The 20,297-nt window shown below is 41.2% G+C and overlaps 1 protein-coding gene across 3 annotated transcripts in view; it reads left to right on the top strand.

Moving 5' to 3' along the window:
* Positions 1 to 20,297, top strand: part of clstn1 (calsyntenin 1) — a 38,189-nt gene that overhangs the window by 14,034 nt on the left and 3,858 nt on the right. For 2 of the 3 annotated variants that reach the window (XM_046055464.1, XM_046055465.1), the window contains exons 2-16: positions 2,900 to 3,022; positions 7,122 to 7,317; positions 8,128 to 8,336; positions 9,159 to 9,308; positions 9,595 to 9,780; positions 9,896 to 10,144; positions 11,964 to 12,085; positions 12,231 to 12,393; positions 13,617 to 13,774; positions 14,343 to 14,491; positions 15,646 to 15,890; positions 17,536 to 17,706; positions 17,961 to 18,106; positions 18,264 to 18,399; positions 19,253 to 19,437. In XM_046055464.1, coding sequence (XP_045911420.1) covers positions 2,900 to 3,022; positions 7,122 to 7,317; positions 8,128 to 8,336; positions 9,159 to 9,308; positions 9,595 to 9,780; positions 9,896 to 10,144; positions 11,964 to 12,085; positions 12,231 to 12,393; positions 13,617 to 13,774; positions 14,343 to 14,491; positions 15,646 to 15,890; positions 17,536 to 17,706; positions 17,961 to 18,106; positions 18,264 to 18,399; positions 19,253 to 19,437 — 2,588 coding nt within the window. Of the gene's footprint in view, positions 1 to 2,899; positions 3,023 to 7,121; positions 7,318 to 8,127; positions 8,337 to 9,158; positions 9,309 to 9,594; positions 9,781 to 9,895; positions 10,145 to 11,963; positions 12,086 to 12,230; positions 12,394 to 12,717; positions 12,769 to 13,616; positions 13,775 to 14,342; positions 14,492 to 15,645; positions 15,891 to 17,535; positions 17,707 to 17,960; positions 18,107 to 18,263; positions 18,400 to 19,252; positions 19,438 to 20,297 lie in introns of all 3 variants that reach the window. The other variant, XM_046055466.1, reaches the window with a different exon arrangement.

A 20,297-nucleotide genomic window follows, 5' to 3' on the forward strand; every position in this document is an offset into this window, starting at 1 on the left:
CTGTTTAAATAATGTTGCTTGTTGAGATGAATGTTGTGCTCAGAATGTGTCATTGTGCCCTGGTAATTGGATAAACGTGGGTGGGAGGATGTGCTTCACATAGTAATGAAGCCAGTAATATTGAGCAATTTTAACCACCGTTTCTCTTTCCGACAACAGAAGAAGAGTCTGGCACATGATATACTTATTACACGGTGGTGCTAATAATAAATAAAGGCCTAATACATATTTGAGTAACTGCCTGTTTTGTCTGACAAAGCTCAAATCTGACAATAATTGCAGTTTAGTTTTATGGCATAGTTTTTTGTATCTAATAAAACGTGTCTATCAGTGTGCATTTATACAAAAATAAAGCATTGTGCTCTTGGATTAGTGATAGACTAGTCTGCCAACTGATATAATGACCAATATTTGGTATTTTGAGATGATCGGCATTGGCCGATACCCCCTCTCACGAGGCCGAGATAACATCCTAAAAGAAAGCACATCTAACCTTAAACCATTACAGGTTACCATTAAATATATATTATTATTATTATTATTATTATTATTATTATTATTATTATTATACTGTTGGGGAGTTGAATGACGTCACTTCGGACAAACTGTACCCCATTCTCCCGTAAACACCAGTCACGTTCTGTAATCTACAGCATAACCCAATGTATTTTTCGATTTCATTAATTAATAAAAAATACATCTAAAACGCCACGATACTGGCTAAAATAACCATGTATATTAGATTGTACTGTGCATGGAAAAATGGAATTATACATGAGTTAGTACTTAGTTTTGATATCGGCTATATATTGGCCATTGGGTGCCCTGCTCTCAAAATAATGGCAACTGCATCATTGAAAAACCCATATCGGTTTGTGCTCCTTGGGATTTCCTACTAAAATAGCATGAATAAGTTGGAAATATGATTTGCTCATGGGTGGCTTTTGGTAGTATGATAAATGGGCCTTTAAAATAACAAGCATAGCTGTTGGAGGCTCTTTTATTTTAGAAGCTCGGCAGGGCAACCTTTTCCTGCAGTGGTATAATTAAGAGGAGAAAGTACTCATTAGACGTGTAATTGATGTTTGACTTATTTGCTAAAAGTCATATATTTATGTCAGACGTCCTCACACAGAATGCCAGTATTAATCAAGACTTTAGCCATCAGTTGTAGCTTTGTTATATTTTGTTTTTAAGAATAATAATAACAGACTTTTACAGCTTATTTCCCACTGCCTGAGATCTGAAATGGAAATATTCCTTCAGAAATCAAAACGTAAGCTTCCATATAACTACTGTCAAGTTATGATGCTTTATAAATCATTAAATTGATTATTGTTAACCCCACATGGATTATTTATGTAACAGTTTCCTACATTACATTTGGGCCACATACCTGTTGTACTGTGGCCAATTTCTTGCCCGTTGATTGTTTAGGCTACTGCTGCAGTTCATTGTTTGCATGGATTAGCTTGAATGCATGCTATGGCCACATTGGATATATCAGACTGTTCACAGTGATGAAATGACCTTCTGAAAAAGGATGGTGGGGATTAGGTGAGGGCAGAGGGGCAGCATCTCTGAACAGAATAGATGATTTAAACAAGCTCTGGATTTCTTATTAGCTTCAAAAAACAAAATATTGCCTGTTCTCCTTTGAGAAAATACTTGCAGACTTTCAAAGGTTTGACTCAATCATTATGACTGAAGAGTAAAAAATAATGGAGCTGCTTGTAAATAGGTCTTGCGTAAAGCAATTACGCAATAGTTGCAGTCTGTAGCTGTGATTGACTTGGTGGCGCAATGGATAAGATGCCTACCTTTGGTGTGAGAGACCTGGGTTCAATCCCCCACTGTGACCCATCCACCATTGTGTCCCTGAGCAAGACACTTAACCCCTAGTTGCTCCAGAGGTGTGCGACCTCTGACATGTATAGCAATTGTAAGTCGCTTTGGATAAAAGCATCAGCTAAATGTAGATCTTTTTTATATATTTTTTTATATATGCCTGAACTAAAACATTTCAAAATAAAGCCAAAGAGTTGTCATTTGCTGTGTAGTAAATGTGCCTGGTCCGCTTACCTCCCCCTGTTTCTGTCCCCCTCAGCGCGCTGTCTGCCAGAGCTGGCGTCACCTTTGCAGATCAGTAGCACAGAATGCCATCCTCTCCCCTTTGCTCTGGAGTGAGCACATGTTGGCTGTAAGAGAGCCGCATCTCCCCTGCGTCAATGCTGTTTTCTAAGCCAGCCCAAATATGTCACTCACTGCAGCTTTTTCTATAGCCGCAAGCTACAACACAGTCCTGTCTGCAGCTGGGATGCTTTCCAGGCCAACCAGCACACAAAGCTGTAAACGGCCCAGCTACAGCTACACAAACCGGCCTGAAAGTCAAAGCCAGAGCCTTTATCATCTTTGTGATACCCCTGTCAAAGCACATTAACTGATACGGGTTGTGGTTCTGTCTGTCTCTTGGTGTAGAAATTGCTATCATAAAATAATCTTGAAAGAATTTGTCTTCAGTTTGGATAAATATACAAACAATATAACTTGTATTTAGGATGGAATGACGTGATTTAGATGTAGTTTTGTCTGAAACCCTGCACACTCTTGGTCCTCACGGTACTTCTAAAAATAATTTTAAAAGCATCCAAAACCTCATTAAAAATGTACTTTAGCTGCATTAGGGGAGAAGATAAAAGCCAAACTAGCAATTTGAGAAAACACAAATGAAATCTGATTATTAAAGGCACGCAAAAAAAAAGATCAAAATTTCTAATTAGTGCTGGTGAGGTAAAAATAATTTGCCTATCAAGACGTCTCACCTGAGGACAGAAATGATTTGTAAAGACCTTTCTTTTTTTTTATAGACACTGACATTCCCTCTCTCTGTTTCTCATAGTCAATAAGCACAAACCATGGATCGAGACGACGTACCACGGGATCATAACGGAAAATGATGACAAAGTACTTCTGGACCCCCCTCTAATTGCATTGGACAAGGATGCTCCTCTACGCTACGCAGGTGAGAGAGGAGGTTTAATGCTGTTGCTGCTTTTCCTTTACTCCCTCAGCTTCACATTACTTGGAATTACTCTCCTCTCCTTTTCACTAAATAAAAGTACTCTGGGCCGTTAAAGCTTTGAGATTGTGTTACACGTGACGGATGCAGAAAAACCGTTCATGTGTGAAAAGGACATAAAATATCTGTAGTCACTTTTCTTATGGATTATTTATAAACTGAACTGATTATTATTATTATTATTATTATTATTATTATTATTATTCAAAAACAGCTTTACTCAGCATGGAAGTACAACCCTAAATCTAGTCTCAGCATATCATGTCATGGTTAATACTCTCTTCACTGTTTTTTATAACTGTCAAGTCTTTCTGTACAATAGGTTATATTTTAGATTACTTGTGCACTTGTATGAATCAATTGTTCAGTGACTCGGTCCTGAAGGAGGGATTAACTTTGCTCATTGTTGAATAATCATTTCATGCACTTCTGGTAGCAGGCGATGTGACTCAGGGCATTATATATTTTTTTGACCTGCCTGTCATATGGACATACAGCTGGCTACCACATCCTCCAGATTGGCTCTTTTGATATTCAGATGAAAATACTCTTTCATGTTTTTAGTTTTTTTCCCCTCCCAGTGGAGAGGCACAATTAGTGTGCTTTATGTACCACGGCAGCATTAGCTCTGGGGGGTTTTAATCACATCAGGATTGACTTTGGCCAGGATTCAAAGCACCACAGCACTGGAAATGATTTCCCACCATTTCACATCACATGAGCTGCGTGATCTTTTGTCTGCTACTCCCTTCACACTCAGCGCCCTCACTCCACTTGAAATGGCCTATTTTTTTACTATCTCAGATTTAACTCCTGATTTAGCAAGTGAGTCCTTAACATCTACATGCCTGTCAGAGGTGATACCAAATAATATTCTTCAAGTTATGTGAAATGCTATGGTTCTCGAGCTGATTGTCGGCCTGGCAGCAAACAGTTTTTAAAGTGGACAAACTTCAGCAAGAGGCCTATCCATTCTGTGGGGCAGAGAATTGCATAGTACGCCATTCTCTGCATGATGTCCGGCTCCTTTCACAGTAAATTAGCGTTGTATACAGAGCATGGTGCTCCCACTTCTTTAAAGCTGGGGCTCCCTTTTTTGATGAGCAGTGCTTTGCAAACAGACTGCGTGTCCCTGCGAACTAGCTCTCTCTCTCGAGACAGGGCGAGCAATCTGGCTTCACGTGGCAGCAGGGGTGACTCCTTCTAGTCCGGTCCATCTGTGCCAACAAACAAGGTTCACTGTAAAGCTGACCCACAGGCCAGTGAAGCCCAATCAGAGGCTCTTATTGGTCAGACCAGTGTGATTAGGTGAATATTTACCAGGAATGAGGAGCCTTTGTGCAAGTTTGTGTGTACTGTGCGACTGGCTTTAAGCGTGTCTTTCTGTGTGTTTGCGCATATGTCCATGGTGAGTTCAGCCAGGTCGATCTGAGCTGAAATAGTCAAAATCAAAGCCCTTGCTAACTTCAAAATGAGCTCAGTGTTCATGGATGAAAACAAGTGAGGAACACAAAGCAGGGAGCATTTACCTACCAGATCTGAGTTATTTGATTCATGTAGGAACATTAGACAAAGAAAATATCCTTGTTTCTGCAAAACAATTCCTGCAAATGGGTTACACAGCTGCCAGAATATGCAGCTTATTGACCTATTAGGCAAGTAGTCTTTGCAGATTATAATTCACTTTATTTATTAAGTAGCAATGGTTAAATGACCACTGCAGGTCAAGACTGTAAAATCAATATGTTAATCGTCATGATGGCTGACCCGACCCCAAGCTGAGAGGCCCGTGTGACGAGTAAAAAGCTGGGGAATTCCTAAAGCCCTGGTGTGAGCTGCTCATTAGGTCTGTGGTGAACACGGAGGCCCATAACTCCCACTGCATGACTGGCTTTGAACAGCAGCCCCTAACGGCAAATCCATTTCTAATTGTTTAGTAGGTGAAAACAAAACGACCACGTCCAACCCGCTGGAGGCCCTGACAGGGCTTTAGCAGAAAAGGACGCTATAAACTTCACCACTTTATTAATTTGTACTCCCAAGTTTTCTTATCTTTATTATAGGTCTTTTTTAATTCCCATCAAATTTAATTGATCAGTCCATCAACTAGTTTTCCAAAAAATGTATGTGCAGTGTCGATGAACATGTTGAAAGAAAGACTCTCTCGATTTTTGTCGCTTGCTTGATGATCTGATTTTGACTAGTTGTTTCTTCTGAAAGGATTTGTTGAGCAATTAATAAAACCGGCTTTCCATGAATGTTTTAATGCTTCCTTCTTTTTCAACTGGCAGAAGACTTTTTGCTTATGAGAAACTGGATACGAGCTTCTCTGATGGCGATTTTGTAAGCTTATAGCAAGAGTTTGTTTCCTTCCTGTCCTCTGTGTGTTTTCTCTGAGCTTCTAACTTTTCTTTTAACTGATCTGGGTTTATCTTCTCTCCCTTCCTTGTAGAGAGTTTTGAGGTGACCCTCACTGAAGAAGGTGATCTTGGGCTCTTTCTTCTGCCTTGTTCTTAGTTGTTACTATTAACCCACTAACGCAACGAGCAGCATCCACACACAGAAATTCCCACCATGCTCTGTAATCTCCCCATTTGGTTTTTCTCAGCTTTTCTGTTTTTCTCACCCTGAATTGTTTGGAGTTCCAAAGCAGCTGGATGAAAAGTGTGATGTGGGGCTGACAGTACTTAGAAATATCTGTGCATGAGACATCCATTGCAGTTTGCAGACCCTAACAGTTTTTCAGCTGTCACCAGGAAACAGAAAGCTGCTTTAAAACAGGAGTTTTCAGTCACTTTGCTGCCATTTTGTCTAATCCAGTCCTTTCAGTTAAAACAATACGGAAGGAAAAGCCAATTTTTAACACATTTCATAATGTGCATTATAAAAGGACACACATGATGATTTCACACACATCGAAATTGGAGCACAAATTGACACTAGAATTGGTATTTAAAGATAAAAGTTCTGTAAACGTCTTAAAAAGCATCCTCTACGTTTGTGGTGCCTCTCGGATCTATCAGATCGATGCAGGTACAGTGACTCCTGTGGACTTTTCTGACATTTAAGTCTTCAACTGAAAGCTGCTGAGATTGTTAACTAATGCAAACTCTCTCTCTGCTACAAAGTTTCTGTTGTCGCATCTTTGCCTCAGTGGATCTGTTGAGTTAATTCTCCACCACTAATCTCTACCATTAGCATGGCTGCAGTTGTCATTTGATGTGGATGTCAAGCAAGTTGATATTTCTAACCCCAGTTCTCATCCAGTATTTATTTATTTATTTATTTTTTAAATAAATTGTAACTGTTGGTTACATTCTCTATGATTTCTTTTTTTATTTGGACTCATTATGCAGTAGTTTTGGGCAAGAGGCAAAATTAAACAGGAAGACTTTCTTTAATTAAGAAATAATATATTTTCGGAAGTGTTGAGTTTTTCTTTCTTTCACAGAAGTTTTTGGGTATTGATGAATAATTTGGTGCTGGAGAATTACAATGCTATAGTGCTCTATTTTGAAGATTAAAATATTGTTTTGCTTTTTGTTTCTGTTTATTATTATTTCTATCATAAGATAGGCTGTAATTTTAATACAGAGATAACTGATCTTCACTTCAAATACTGTACTCTGTGTACTTCCATTTTGGGCTTGGTTTCATGACTTTGCTTTGTAATATTTTAAGTACTCCTGTGAAATGCCTGTCCACATCTTTTCAGTTTCTGCCTGCATGACTGGATGCAATGTTTTCAAGTGGCTTGGAAAAGACACTCTGTCTTCTATGATACTAAATGTCCCACACCCTCTCCCAACCCCCCCAAGTACTCACCCATATGACAGTGCTTTTGGGCTTCCTCCACAGACACCACCCACCCCAATCTACAACTCCCTGGCACCCAAAACCTGTGGCTGATCTTTCTTTTTCTTTTTTTGCGTGAAGTTTTGGTTTTGTTGTTAACATAATTTTTCATTTGAACCATAAAATTTTCACCCCTGTCGTCAGTTAATCTGAGAAAAATCCCCCTTTTGGCTCTTGACGTGTTCAGGTGAGATTTGCGGCTTCAGGATCCACGGGCAGAATGTCCCCTTTGAGGCAGTGGTCCTGGACAAGTCCACTGGTGAGGGGGTCATCCGGGCTAAAGACAAGCTGGACTGCGAGCTGCAGAAGGAACACACCTTCACCATCCAAGCTTACGACTGTGGAGAGGGACCTGATGGCGCCAACATGAAGAAATCTCACAAGTGAGTCAACCTCTGCCAGTTCAGAAGTGTCTCTACTCAAACTGAACCCTGAGTTTTCCTCTGTCTTGACCAGATTCTGTTTAATTTGACTGCTGTTGAAACCGTCAGAGTGCAGTCAGTTCTGTTGTATTACTGTATTCACCTCACAGCAGAAGATAAAGAAATAAATACTGATTGTTCTTTAAACACAAAATGAAAACCTGCCCTCTCATATTTATGTAGAATAATTTAGTTCACAATCATTTCAGCTCTGTTGCGTTTGCCTAATTGCTCTGGTTTGTTTTTTATGTGAAAACAAATACCAACCACAGGACTGTGTGATAGTGTAGATGTGCATTTACTAAGTTAAATAATTTATTAATTCAAAGCAAATTGTTTATTTAAACCAGTATGAATGTTATTTAAGAAAAACAGGTCATTGTTGATCATGCGTGTAAATCTGAATGAGTTAGACTTTGGCTCTCATGGTTTCTGTAAATGGACTGACGATTGAATTTCAAAGAATCTAACTGATCTAATGACGTGTAGCATGTCTATATTAACAGAAGTTTAACATTTATATTTGTATGTGTGATCCAGGTAGCTTAGAACTAGCTCAAGCGGGCAACACGTTGGGTTTTAAGATGTTTTATACGTCCCAAGAACTTCTATAAAAACCAGACCCTGCGTTTATTTGTGTAGCCCCACCTGCCCAGTAAAAGGGACCCCGCGCTTAATTGGGGCTCAGCGTTTAATTGAAATTTTAAGATAAGTGAGTATCTTTGAACATCCCCAGCTGACAGTGTCCTAACTTGAGCGTGTCTCTATCAGGGCCACAGTCCACATCCAGGTGAACGACATCAACGAGTATTCACCAGTTTTCAAGGAGAAGTCCTACAAAGCCACCATTATTGAGGGAAAGAAGTATGACAGCATCTTGAAGGTGGAGGCAGTGGACGCCGACTGTTCTTTCCAGTTTAGCCAAATCTGCAACTACGAGATTGTCACCCCAGATGTGCCCTTCACCATCGACAAAGATGGTAAGGACTGACACTTAGCAGCCTTGTCTTAGTGCCTTTCGGGGGGGAAAGCTGCAGCACATGAAGAGCCAAACTTTTATTGACACACATCCCATTGTCTATTGATCTGGGTAAACAATGGTGCTGCCTGTTATTTAGAATTCACTGCAGCTTGTTGCCTTGCGAGGCGATGACGGTCTCCTTGAAATGTCACCCAAGTTGGTCAGTCATTCGTGTCGGACCGTAGAATTATTCATCTTTGTGTCTTGTAAAACTAAATTAAAGATGTAGTTAAAAAATGCCTCAGATATCCAAGCTCAGCTTATATGTTGCCTGGCTCTGATTTTATTTAAAAGAAAAAAAAAAGGGAAATACAGACAGGTGATAATGTGAAGACAACGATCAGTCTGAGGATAGATAATATTGGGGAAGGTGCTGAACTGTGACGGATAATTGATGTTGGTGTTTGAGTCAGACAAATTCCATAACTTTCTTTAAATCACTTGTGTGTTTATTAGACTCTGTATACACATTATTTCAGTATAGCTCTCAGTAAAGCATCTAGAGGAAAAAGACGTCAAAATATTACGATGTGACCTTAAGTGATGTCAATCAATATATATTGTGATTTTAGTTCAGCTTGATAGTCAATCACGTTTTGGACTTTAGAGCAAAGTTTTCTATTTGGCAGCTCTTTTTTAATATTTTGAAGTTCTTTGTTTTGGTGTGCTGCTTATCAGCTCTAAAGGTTTTATAAATTTCCTAGCACAGCTGCAGCTTTGAAATTAAACAAAGAGCCGCCCTGGCACTCTTGTTTTGTCTTTTTTTTCCTGCTTCTATCAGGCTTCATCAAAAACACGGAGAAACTGAGCTATGGCAAAGAGCGCATGTATAAGCTAACTGTGACCGCCTACGACTGTGGAAAGAACCGTGCCTCCGAGGACGTTCTGGTCAAGATCAGCGTCAAGCCCACCTGCAAGCCCAGCTGGCAAGGTATGAAAGCTCTCCTGTACTCGCTGTAACACGCCAGCCATCACTGCTTAGGTGTGTCTCTGTGTCGAACAAAGGCGATCCACCGACACAAAGTCTACACAGGCTGCCATTATCAAAAAGGTTATTTAACTCCTTTAAGCCACAAGGCCAATCATGTTTGAAAAAAGTGACGTGCTTCTTAATAATTCTTAATAGTAATTACTATTGACAGCCCCTGTATTGACTGCTCGCTGCTAGGCTGAAGGACATCTTTTCATTCTTTCCTCTGTGTCGCTTCATCTTTCAGGCTTCAATAAGAGGATTGAATATGAGCCTGGCACAGGTAGCCTGGCCCTTTTCCCCAGCATGCACCTGGAGACCTGTGATGAGCCAATCACGTCCATCCGAGCCAATATTGAACTGGAAACCAACCATATTGGGAAGGGCTGCGACCGTGACACCTACTCGGAGAAGTCGCTGCACAAGCTCTGCGGTAAGTAGCTGCTAAACTGGAAATGATTATTGTCAGCAGTGAATCAAAATTAATTTTTGATAAATACAAGTGCCCAATATAATTGCCTTTGTCCTCTTTGATTTGTTTTTTCTAGGGGCAAGCTCCGGCACTGTGGAACTTCTGCCGGCTCCCAGCAGCGCCACGAACTGGACGGTAGGGCTGCCCACCGACAACGGGCATGACAGCGACCAGGTGTTTGAGTTCAATGGGACCCAGTCCATCAAGGTTCCAAATGGACTGGTGAGCACCAGCCTGAAGGAGCCCTTCACCGTCTCTGTGTGGATGAGACATGGCCCCGGGGCCCATGAGAAGGAGACTATACTCTGCAACTCTGACAAGAAAGGTAACGTCCCTGGAAAAGTATTAAAATAAATAAATTAGCTGCACCTAGACTGTGTCAAAGCTCCAGTTTGAATTTTTGTTTAATTTTAGTTTTATGCGGTAAAATTGTTTTCCAGGTAGTCAACTGTAAAAACACACAATAAACATACATAAAAAAAGGCAGAATGCATGATTCAAATATAAACAAAAGGGAAGCCGACCCATCATAATGTACATATGAACATGCTATCACTCCCGCATTGATTGGCAGGTCCTGTAATACTAAGACGATCACTATATACATCTAGAAGAAGAAGAACACATACTTTATTAAGTACTATATACACCTACATTAACTAAAAGTTATTTTAGTTCATTTTCTTGTTCCTGGTGTTGCATGCATGCACCATTCAGAAACAAACAAACAAAAACTACTGATTTGGCTGTTGGACATTAATGCCAGAAACCCATTAAAACAGCACAAAATACACACAACATGTGTATCTTATCATACCATAACTTGTGCCCAGAAATTCACTCTCAGCTATCTGAAAATATCACTACCCTGTATTACATTAAAATATCTGGTGTCTGCTGAAGGAGTCAAAACCTGTGTTTAACTCTTTTGGTATCTAAGTAGCATACTCATTTTTGCTGGTATCTGGTATCACTATCAACATACTTCTAATAAAAGGTCTTGAGGCTGTAATCAGTGTTGGTGCCCTTTCCATTTTTGTCACTAGTTGTAAATTTTGCATGTGGTCACAAGCTCCATGATCTTGTTGACTGTAAAGTCTCTGGCCAGCAAGAGGCAGCTCATCAGCTTCTGTCCGACTGCTTATATAAGAAGGATTACATCAGAACGGCTGCACCCTGGACAGGAAGCTCCCATACCTGTGATCTCAGCGCCACTCATGACCTCCATTCAACACAGTGTCTGTCGAAACGTCTCACATTCAGTTAATTTCTTCTCCATTTTAGTATTTTGTTGTTAATAGTAACACTCAATGTTAAACACTCAAACTGAAACATGTCACACCTTGGGTGTTCAGAGTCATGATTGTCCCCTAGTATGGATAATATAGATAGATGTACAATTATACCGTTATATTTCTAAATTATACTCAGGCCAGAGTCCTGAATCCTATTGATTAACTGATGATGGTTATCTGCATCAAGAGAGAAGAAGACACAGCCTTTGAGATCTGTTCAGTCCATTTAAATGATCTAGACCTGATGCTCTGATTAGAGCGCATGAAATCAAATGATTTTTGATTTTTTTTGTTACATATTGTAACAGACTAAGCCTACAGACAGATACTGAGAAAAGCTGTAATTCTTTGAATCTTTTCAAGGATTAAGAGCCAGTTGGTGTTTGGTATGACGATTACATGTGCAGATGAATCCTGTCTTTATGAATTCTGTTGTTTTTTTATGGCTTCCTCTAAAGCAAAAAAGCATTTCCAGGTTAGAGAACATTACATTTGTTAATAGGAAATGCTTCTGAAACTGGTTTTTAAAATGATCTTTTTGGGTGCCAGAAGAACAAGAAATGGATGAATCATTAGGCACAGGGCTGCAGGATTGTGCTTGTAACTCACTCCCCTCTTGCGTGTCGTCATCAATTGTAAATATGAAACAGTAATACCATAAGCTTCACAAGAATGATCTCTTGTGTGTATTTTTTTGTGGTACTTTTTTTCTTTTCAGTCTTATGTTGGGGCAGTGGATAAAAAAAATCTGCACCCATCCTCCAAATATTGACACATTCAGTAGCACATTAAAATTTTTGAGTTGCTGTTTTCATATCTTAATCTCCCCTCTCATTTTCTATTCTGCAGAGATGAACAGACACCACTACTCGCTCTACGTCCACAACTGCAGACTGATCCTTCTCCTCCGCCAGGATCCATCAGAGGCCGAGAACTACAAACCAGCCGAGTTTCACTGGAAACTTGACCAGGTCAGTGGCTTCTACTATCAAACTTTCTGCAAGTATAGAGAATGATGCATGATATTTAACTAAGAATAAAGTTAGTTACAGTGTACTGTGTAACCTCCACAGTCCCAATTTCAGCTTTTCACTCCGTCTGTTGTGTTCTTCACAGGCGTGTGACAAAGAGTGGCATCACTATGTGCTGAATGTGGAGTTCCCCACTGTGTCTCTGTTTGTGGATGGAACTACCTTTGAGCCCTTCCTGGTTACAGAGGACTACCCGCTGCATGCCTCCAAGATCGAAACTCAGCTCACCATCGGTGCTTGCTGGCAAGGTAAGCTCTTCAGTAAATTGTTTTTGGTGGAGTGCTGTAAAATTAAATGAGCCATGATTCTAGTGTGTGACAAAATGTATCAATGTTCAAAGTATTTTTGGCGTATAAAATAGTAAAACGATACTCAAATGCTACCTGATAATCTTTTATTATATTTGTTGATAAGTGCTTGTGTAAAAATGTAGTGTGCATGTAATATTATTAACTCTTTCTTAGATTCTCAAATGATGCCCCATGACCTCGAATGTAGCATCTGAATCTTTACCGCAGATCCTCAACCTTCCTCCCTGTCTCTCCCTGCTCTCTTGTTTCTGTCCTTTACAGACAACTCAGGACATGACAATGACACTGAGTCAGTCTCTGAGCCCACTTCAGGTTGCTCAAGTCTTTCCCTTACTCCTCAGATATGTCCATGTGTCCACAGTGTCCCACCACGCTAATTGCATCCTCATACCATTTTCGACTAGAATGATTCTTACACATTCTAGATGCAGAAAGGTTTCTTTCGTCATTACTGTTTGGAGCATGATGCAGTATGTATGAGATTGGAGTTTTAATGTTGCCTGCGTTCTCTTTTGTTTTTCTTTCATTTTCCATTTATACGTTCTTCTCACTGCAGCAGCCAGGCAGTTGTTTTTCACATAGGCAGAACAGAAACAGACTGATAATGAGCACAAACCTCTGAGCAGGCTCTTCTTTCAGAACATGACCTTTGGGTCAGAAGCAGTAACTCCTCCATATCAGATAAAGATACAGCAAACACACACACACATCACTGGATGACTATTGGACCTTGAAATGCACAGGGTCCAGGTTTGTCTCTGACTCTGCAGTTGCACACACTTTTCATTATGGTTTAGCAGAAAGACACAACATCAATACATCGTTTTATGTATTTTGAGCAGTTTGTGGTTTTTTTTGTTTTGTCGTTGTAATTTTTTCCCAAAGTAAGGCAGTGGTTTACCCTGTTAATGCAGATGTTGCATGTGTCTAAGGCGTGTGTAAGCTCATCCATCATTCTCCAGTCTCGCTCATTGGCCTCAGGCCTTGTAAGGGCACACACCTACTAACTTGCATGAACGCCAGCTTTGCACATTGAGACGGCATGCTTGAATCTCCAGCACAATGGTGAAGTCTGGAACGTACACTTGAGTAACCACCTTTTTATCTGTGTGTGTGTGTTACTGTTTTTCTTCTCCTCATCTCTATCCTGACCTACCCAGGCGGAAATGCTCGAATGGCTCAGTTTTTCCGGGGGAACCTAGCAGGGCTGATGATCCGCTCCGGCAAGCTGGAGAACAAGAACGTGATCGACTGTTTGTACACCTGCAAGGAAGGACTGGACGTGCAGCTGCCTGAGGAGGTAGCTGCAGCTGTCAAGGTAAGGAGGGCAACGTGTTTTAGAGACAAAAAGACAGTCAACCTGAGTCAGCCTGGATCGGAGTATATTTGTTCATCAAGAAGACGGTCTATCTCAGTGGTTTCAAACCTTTTAGACTTGTCATCCTATGAGTGGAAGCAAAGTGTACTCTCAACTTATTTCACAGGTTGCATTTATATGTGAATTATTAGTTGAACTGAAGAGTGATTTGAGCAGTTTGTAAAGGTCCAGTCATTTATAAAAAGCAGAGAAACGGTATATAATTTTCTGTCTTGTCAGGCATCTTGCAGCCCCTCAGATTAATCTTGCAACCACTGCTCTAACTGATAGGGTATTTATGTATGTCAGCCAAAAAAAGCGGTATGGATAACATTGACAGGTCCCTCTTGAGGTACAAGTGCTTTGTATGTGACACGTTAAATGACTCAAACTAGCTTGTCACATGTTTATTAATGGCTCAGTATAACCCTGACAGCACACATTAACTAACACATTTTTTGAGTATAATAATGGCATTAGGAGACAATCTTGCCTCAAATCAGTCTGTCGCCTTGATTTCTTCTCTCAGGTGGAGTTCAACCCCAACCAGTCAGCACTGACCGTGGAGGGCGATGACATTGACGCCTTTGACAAGGTCATGCAGCACATCTCCTACTTGAACTCCCGCCAGTTCCCGACCCCTGGTATCAGGCACCTTCGCATCTCCACCACCGTCAAGTAAGCAGCAGAAACCTAAAAAATACTCCACCGGTTGTTTTTAATCTTTTCTGCTCGGTCGGCGTCGTGTCACCTCGTCTGCCAGTCAGCGGCAGCCCAACGTTTGTGAAACAGGTTCTTTCTGCCTCATAGACATTCAGCGAGGGTTCGTCTTTCTACTTTAAATGTAAGGAGGGTTTGGCGAGGTAAAACAGAGGTCAATAGTTTGACAACATTTCCATAACAAAGAGAGTAAACATGAAAGGTTTTGCGGTTGGAGAATGACAGAGGCAGAAGAGCTGTAAGATTTTTTTGTTTTGTTTTTCGAGTTCTCTTTGATGTATTCAGAGACTGAAATGTGAATAACAAAACCGCATTACATTTGCAGATGATGCATGAGTATATTAAGACTCGGGTTTCTGCTGAGCCTACTCCTATATCAGTGCTAGTTAGTGTTGGAGTTTAACATTTGTTCTGATTTGCATATGCACAAATTTGCATCTGCACTGCGTTTTATTTGGGCGAACTGAGCAAGTAGACCAAATGATGAAATAATACCTTCAGTTTCAACCTATGGGGACAACTTTCATCTTAGTAAATGTAGGAGAAGTAATGTAAGAAGCGTTTTATACGTGGAGTATAAAAATCGCAGTCACAGTTAAATGAAAAGTGACTTTTTTTTTAACCTTGCTGATTCTCCACATTATTAAGCACATCTGTTTACAAATACAAAACTAGAATATGTCCATGTGTTTTTTATGTTTCTTTCCTTCCTGGAAAAGAGCACAGTATTCATAGTACTTTTTGTTCCTGAGACTAATTCTACTATTCACAGAGATTCTCAAGTGGAAATCTTTTGAAGGTGGTATAAATGTAGTAGGTGTTCACCCCTAAATTCCTCGTTTCCTTCCCCTTACACACCATTGTTGAAGCCCAAGTGGCTCGAATTTGTTCACTTTCATTTGTCATGTTTGTACACTTACAGTCCATCTCAGTGTTGTTGTCCTCCCCCATCACCCTGTCTCAACCGGACATGCAACAGATTATGGAAGCACCTTCAGGGCACATTCAAAATGCTGCTGGAGCCTTTCAAAGCAGAGGGAGAAGCAGCAACATCATCAAAAAATTACAAAAGACCCAGTTTTCCAGGTATTCAAACTTAAATCTCCCCCCAGGTGCTTCAACGAGGAGTCCTGCGTTACGGTGCCAGATACTGAAGGTTACGTGATGGTGCTGCAGCCCGAAGAGCCCAAGATCAGCCTGAGCGGCATTGACCACTTCGCCCGCAGCGCTGCCGAATTCGAGAGCCACGAAGGTGTGACACTTTTCCCCGAACTACGCATCGTGAGCACCATCACCCGCGAAGTGGAGGCCGACACGGAGTCTGAAGCGGCAGAGGGAGCTGATGATGACCCTACGGGTAAAAGAAATGCACCTAAGACCCACACATTAATCCCAGATAATGTTAAAGGCAATTTATAGATATTGTGACACTGAATTTTTACGTTAACATTACCACATGTGTAATCTTAGCCTTGTGCCTCCTGAGGCTTTGCGATGCAGGGTGATGCCACATCCGTTGCCTTGGTTGAATTACCTTAGACACTGAATGGCTGTTGATAGCTGTGTAGATGTATAGTGGCTGGTGACGGTGAGGATTAGGCCTGGAGGCCGAAGAGATTGGACAGTCAGAACGAGGGGGGCGGAGAAAGAGATAAGTTGTTTACTACTTTATGGGAGGGGTCAGCTCATATACAAGCCTAACAGATGGCACTGCTGGTCACTAAGACGAAGAGAGACAATAGACGTGCACTGAGGTTGACACAGATACAGGGAGATACGATGTCCTGTGGTGAACAGCAGGCCATATGGGACAAAAGAGCTTACAGTGATCTGTTGCTATTACCTGCCATTACCCTGCCCCACCTTCCACAACCGACAAACAAGATGTCACAGAAGATGACTAAGAATCACTTAATAGGAGCCTCCACAGAGTCAAAAGGTGCAAACTGTGTGTGCATGAAATATTAATATGTTTCATAAGCAAAATGGAGAAGACAGGCTGGCTCAGCTGGGCTATTTAGTTGAGTTCCTGAGCTGTTTCCCATGTTGTACCCCTCTGTTTTAATTTCTTTTAACACTGATAGAAGATATATTATTAATCACCTACTGACAAAGTAGCACCATACTGCTTTTTAATACTAAACATGGAACACATTTGCTATTAACGAAACTGTAGTCAACCTGCAGTAGTTCATGATGAAGGACAGGTGTGGGTGTGTGTGTGTGTGTGTGTGTGTGGGGACTGGACTGGACTATCTAACAATCAAACTGTCCCACGTTGTGTTATCTAGGATGCTTATCTTTCTTCAGTTCTTCATTCTCCTCCTCTAACCCCTCACTCCTATTTCCAGTTATTGCTCTCTAAAATAAGAGATTTGAGCAACTCATTAACTAGTCTTTGTATTGGTAAAGTGTAGCCAGTTAAATTCACATGAAGAGGGAGATATTTGAATCGCAAAGATTGTTCTGCAGAACAGAACAGTGTGTTTGTTGTCTTGTATACATTTCTATTATTAGCGTGTTCTCCACCAATTTTACACATCAAAGTCTGTTTACAGGTCTCTGGGAGTATTGCTGCATACTAGTACTGCTCAAGTCATGTCACTTTGGCAATGTCGGTTGGAGCTAAAGACTGCAAGTTTGAAAATGGCAAAGAATCTGGGGTGCGGAAGGCGCTTGAGCCTAGAAGACCGAGGCTACATTAGCTGCTACTAGCATTCTAATCTCTGACCACTGTCTGCAGTCGAGTTGCACTGTGGGTATTGCAGGTGGCAGGTTAAACAAGGCAGTACAATACATGAAATATGACAGGTGATATCTCAATTTTGATACTAAAAAAACAACTGTCCGACAGTGTTATAGGGGCGCACTGCTAAATCTGTGGGATATCCTTCTAACAGTTCAGAAAGAACGACAAACTCTTACATAACTGGCCCAGTGGAAAATCCTATGTTTTTACGAGAACTCTTTAGTCTAAATGTTTTTCTCCTTTGTTCCTTAAGTGCAAGAGACTGTGGTGTCAGAAGAGATCATGCACAACCTGGACACGTGTGAAGTGACTGTGGTGGGAGACGAGCTGGACGGGGAGCACGAGAGCCTGGAGGTGGACGTGCCCCAGCTGCAGCAGCACGGCCTGGAGATGACTTCCTCTAACCTGGGCCTCGTTGTTACCGGTACAGACCGCAGAGCTGTAGCACAAAGCAGTGGTTTCTGGTTGGAGAAATGTGACATAATGATAACTTTGAAGAAAATAACCGCTTTACATCAGAAGTCAATAATGAGTCCTCACATGTAAACAAATATAAATATATAATCTTTAAAAGTTTTGGCAATCACACTATCAGCCAGAGTGATTTGAAGTCAGTTACCAAATCAAAGCTGCTGATCAAATTTCTTCTTGACACGAGCTCCCCTCTGTGTGTTCCAGGTGTGAACACCATGGCCAACTACGAGCAGGTCCTGCATCTCATCCATTACAAGAACTGGCACACCGAGGCTCTCTTTGACAGGAAATTCAAGCTGGTCTGCTCTGAACTCAACGGTCGCTACATCAGCAATGACTTCAAAGTCGAGGTATGTCTGAGCATTTTTCAGTTACGTCACGTAACAGTGACTCATTCACAGAAGAGGAGTAGTGCCCTAATGTTACTGAAGCAAAGTCTTGTGTCCCCTAGAGCACATTTTGTGACCGTATACATGCATCTTTTCTGTTTCTTTTTATTCTTTCTAGGTGAATGTGATCCACACAGCCAATCCCGTGGAGCATGCCAACAATGCCATGGTGCAGCCCAACTTCATTAACCCCGTGCATCATGCCTCTGTGGATCTGTCTGGTCACAACCTGGTCAACGCTCATCAGGCCTCAGGTACTGCAACACGGGAGTCAGACATGTTTATTTCCCCCTTCTGTCCTTTGCATCATACAAACCAGACTATGTCCACTTTTTTACCAGGGTGCTTGAAGCACAATAGAAAGACTACTACTGAAGCATATCTGTCATGCATAATCATCACGTCTAAAGTCAAATACCAACAGCTGATCATGTTAACGGACACAAAAACAAAGAATAAATTTAATTTACAGTTACAGCAATCTACAAATATGTTCAAATTAATGCCACACATTATAATCAAACCAGTAATCTGCTTAATTGTTGTTGCTGTAGAAGAGATATTTGGCCCCTGGTATGGCAGGCATTGCTAGGGATGGATTACAGTCTATTTACCAGAAGTAGGGCACGTATGAAATACTGGTTGTTTGCCCATATTTATTTATTTTTTAATGGCACAAGTTTAGGGATTACACTTGAGTGCTGTCTGTGACATCTGCACAGGCGGTGGTCTGAGCACAACCTTTTATTTCCCAGCTTCAATAATCCCCTGGGCTGTCAGGCTCGCTAAGCCTGCCACCACACAAGAGAGGCCCTTTCCTGCTAATATGGGGCAAAGTGCAGCAGGTTGGCAGGAGGCAGGAAAAGCTATTTAAAGAAAGACACACACCTAGCTAACTGCCCAAAGCATTCATCTGCAGTTTACTGAGATTACATAAACATCAGCGCTAACACACCATGAAAATAAACCTTGAAATGCCCTCAGACAGATGTGGAAGTCTCCCCACATAAAGCTGGAACAGGGTTTTTGTGTGCGCATGTGCCCATGTGAAAATTGGTCATGGTTTACACCTAACCTCTCATTTTGCATGTGTTTGCTTCCTCGCAGTGGTTCCCAGCGCTGCCACCGTTGTCATTGTGGTGTGCGTTAGCTTCCTGGTGTTTATGATCATCCTGGGTGTGTTCCGCATCCGTGCTGCACACCAGCGCACTATGAGAGACCAGGAGAACGGCAAGGAGAACGAGATGGACTGGGACGACTCGGCACTCACCATCACCGTTAACCCCATGGAGGTAACAACACACCGTGTTAAGAGAGTGTTTGCGAGGAGGTAAAATTAGTGGAAATGTTTGTGAAGGGAAAATGGGATTTCACTTCAACTAAATATGGACGGGTTGCAGCCTAGACAGCTTTTCACCTGCTAATGCTCTCTGGGTGATGCTGCGATTGTAGCCTAGTTTCATCTGAGCTCTCATGATTGACAGACCTGTGGGGATGGAGGGAGCGACTTTGTTGTAGACAGTTATGGAGTGTTACCTCCCTAATTAGAATAAAATAACCATACTGTATATCAATATCATATCAATATTTAGATTACTGTTTTGCAACCACTTGGTCTCATGGAGATTTAGAACATTTTTAGTTCCCCAGCCACAAAAGCAGAACCAATATTTATGTCTTCCAAAACCCCAAAATGAGTCAGCTTGTCGTGCCACGTTGTGGTCTGGCAACTAATTTATAATTTTAACTTTGACAGCTGCTCACAACTTAACTTAAAGAGTAACTTAACACCAGATGGAAAGGCAGTGTTTTGCTTCCCTGTTTTTCAGGTGGTGTTAAGTTGCTCTTTAACTACCTTCTTTTTAATTTAAAGAACGGCTTCAAGTCATGCTGCGTTACTGTTCACAGCTGCTTAAGGGAAATGCAACTGTCAGCCTAAATCACATCACGGGTTGCAGTAGAAAAGAGCTACTAAGTGGCCCAAATTGAATTCTGGCGTGGGGAATGAACACTCGTTCAGCAGTAAATGATGAGAGGGGAACTGTCTCCTTAACAGCGTTTAGGAAGCATCCAGAAAAGCTGAATTCAGTATCCTGTTACATCTTTTTTATATCCGTTATATCATGATGAAGGCAAATGTATGCAACACACA

This window comes from Micropterus dolomieu, linkage group LG08, assembly GCF_021292245.1.
Source record: "Micropterus dolomieu isolate WLL.071019.BEF.003 ecotype Adirondacks linkage group LG08, ASM2129224v1, whole genome shotgun sequence".
Lineage (NCBI taxonomy): Eukaryota > Metazoa > Chordata > Actinopteri > Centrarchiformes > Centrarchidae > Micropterus > Micropterus dolomieu.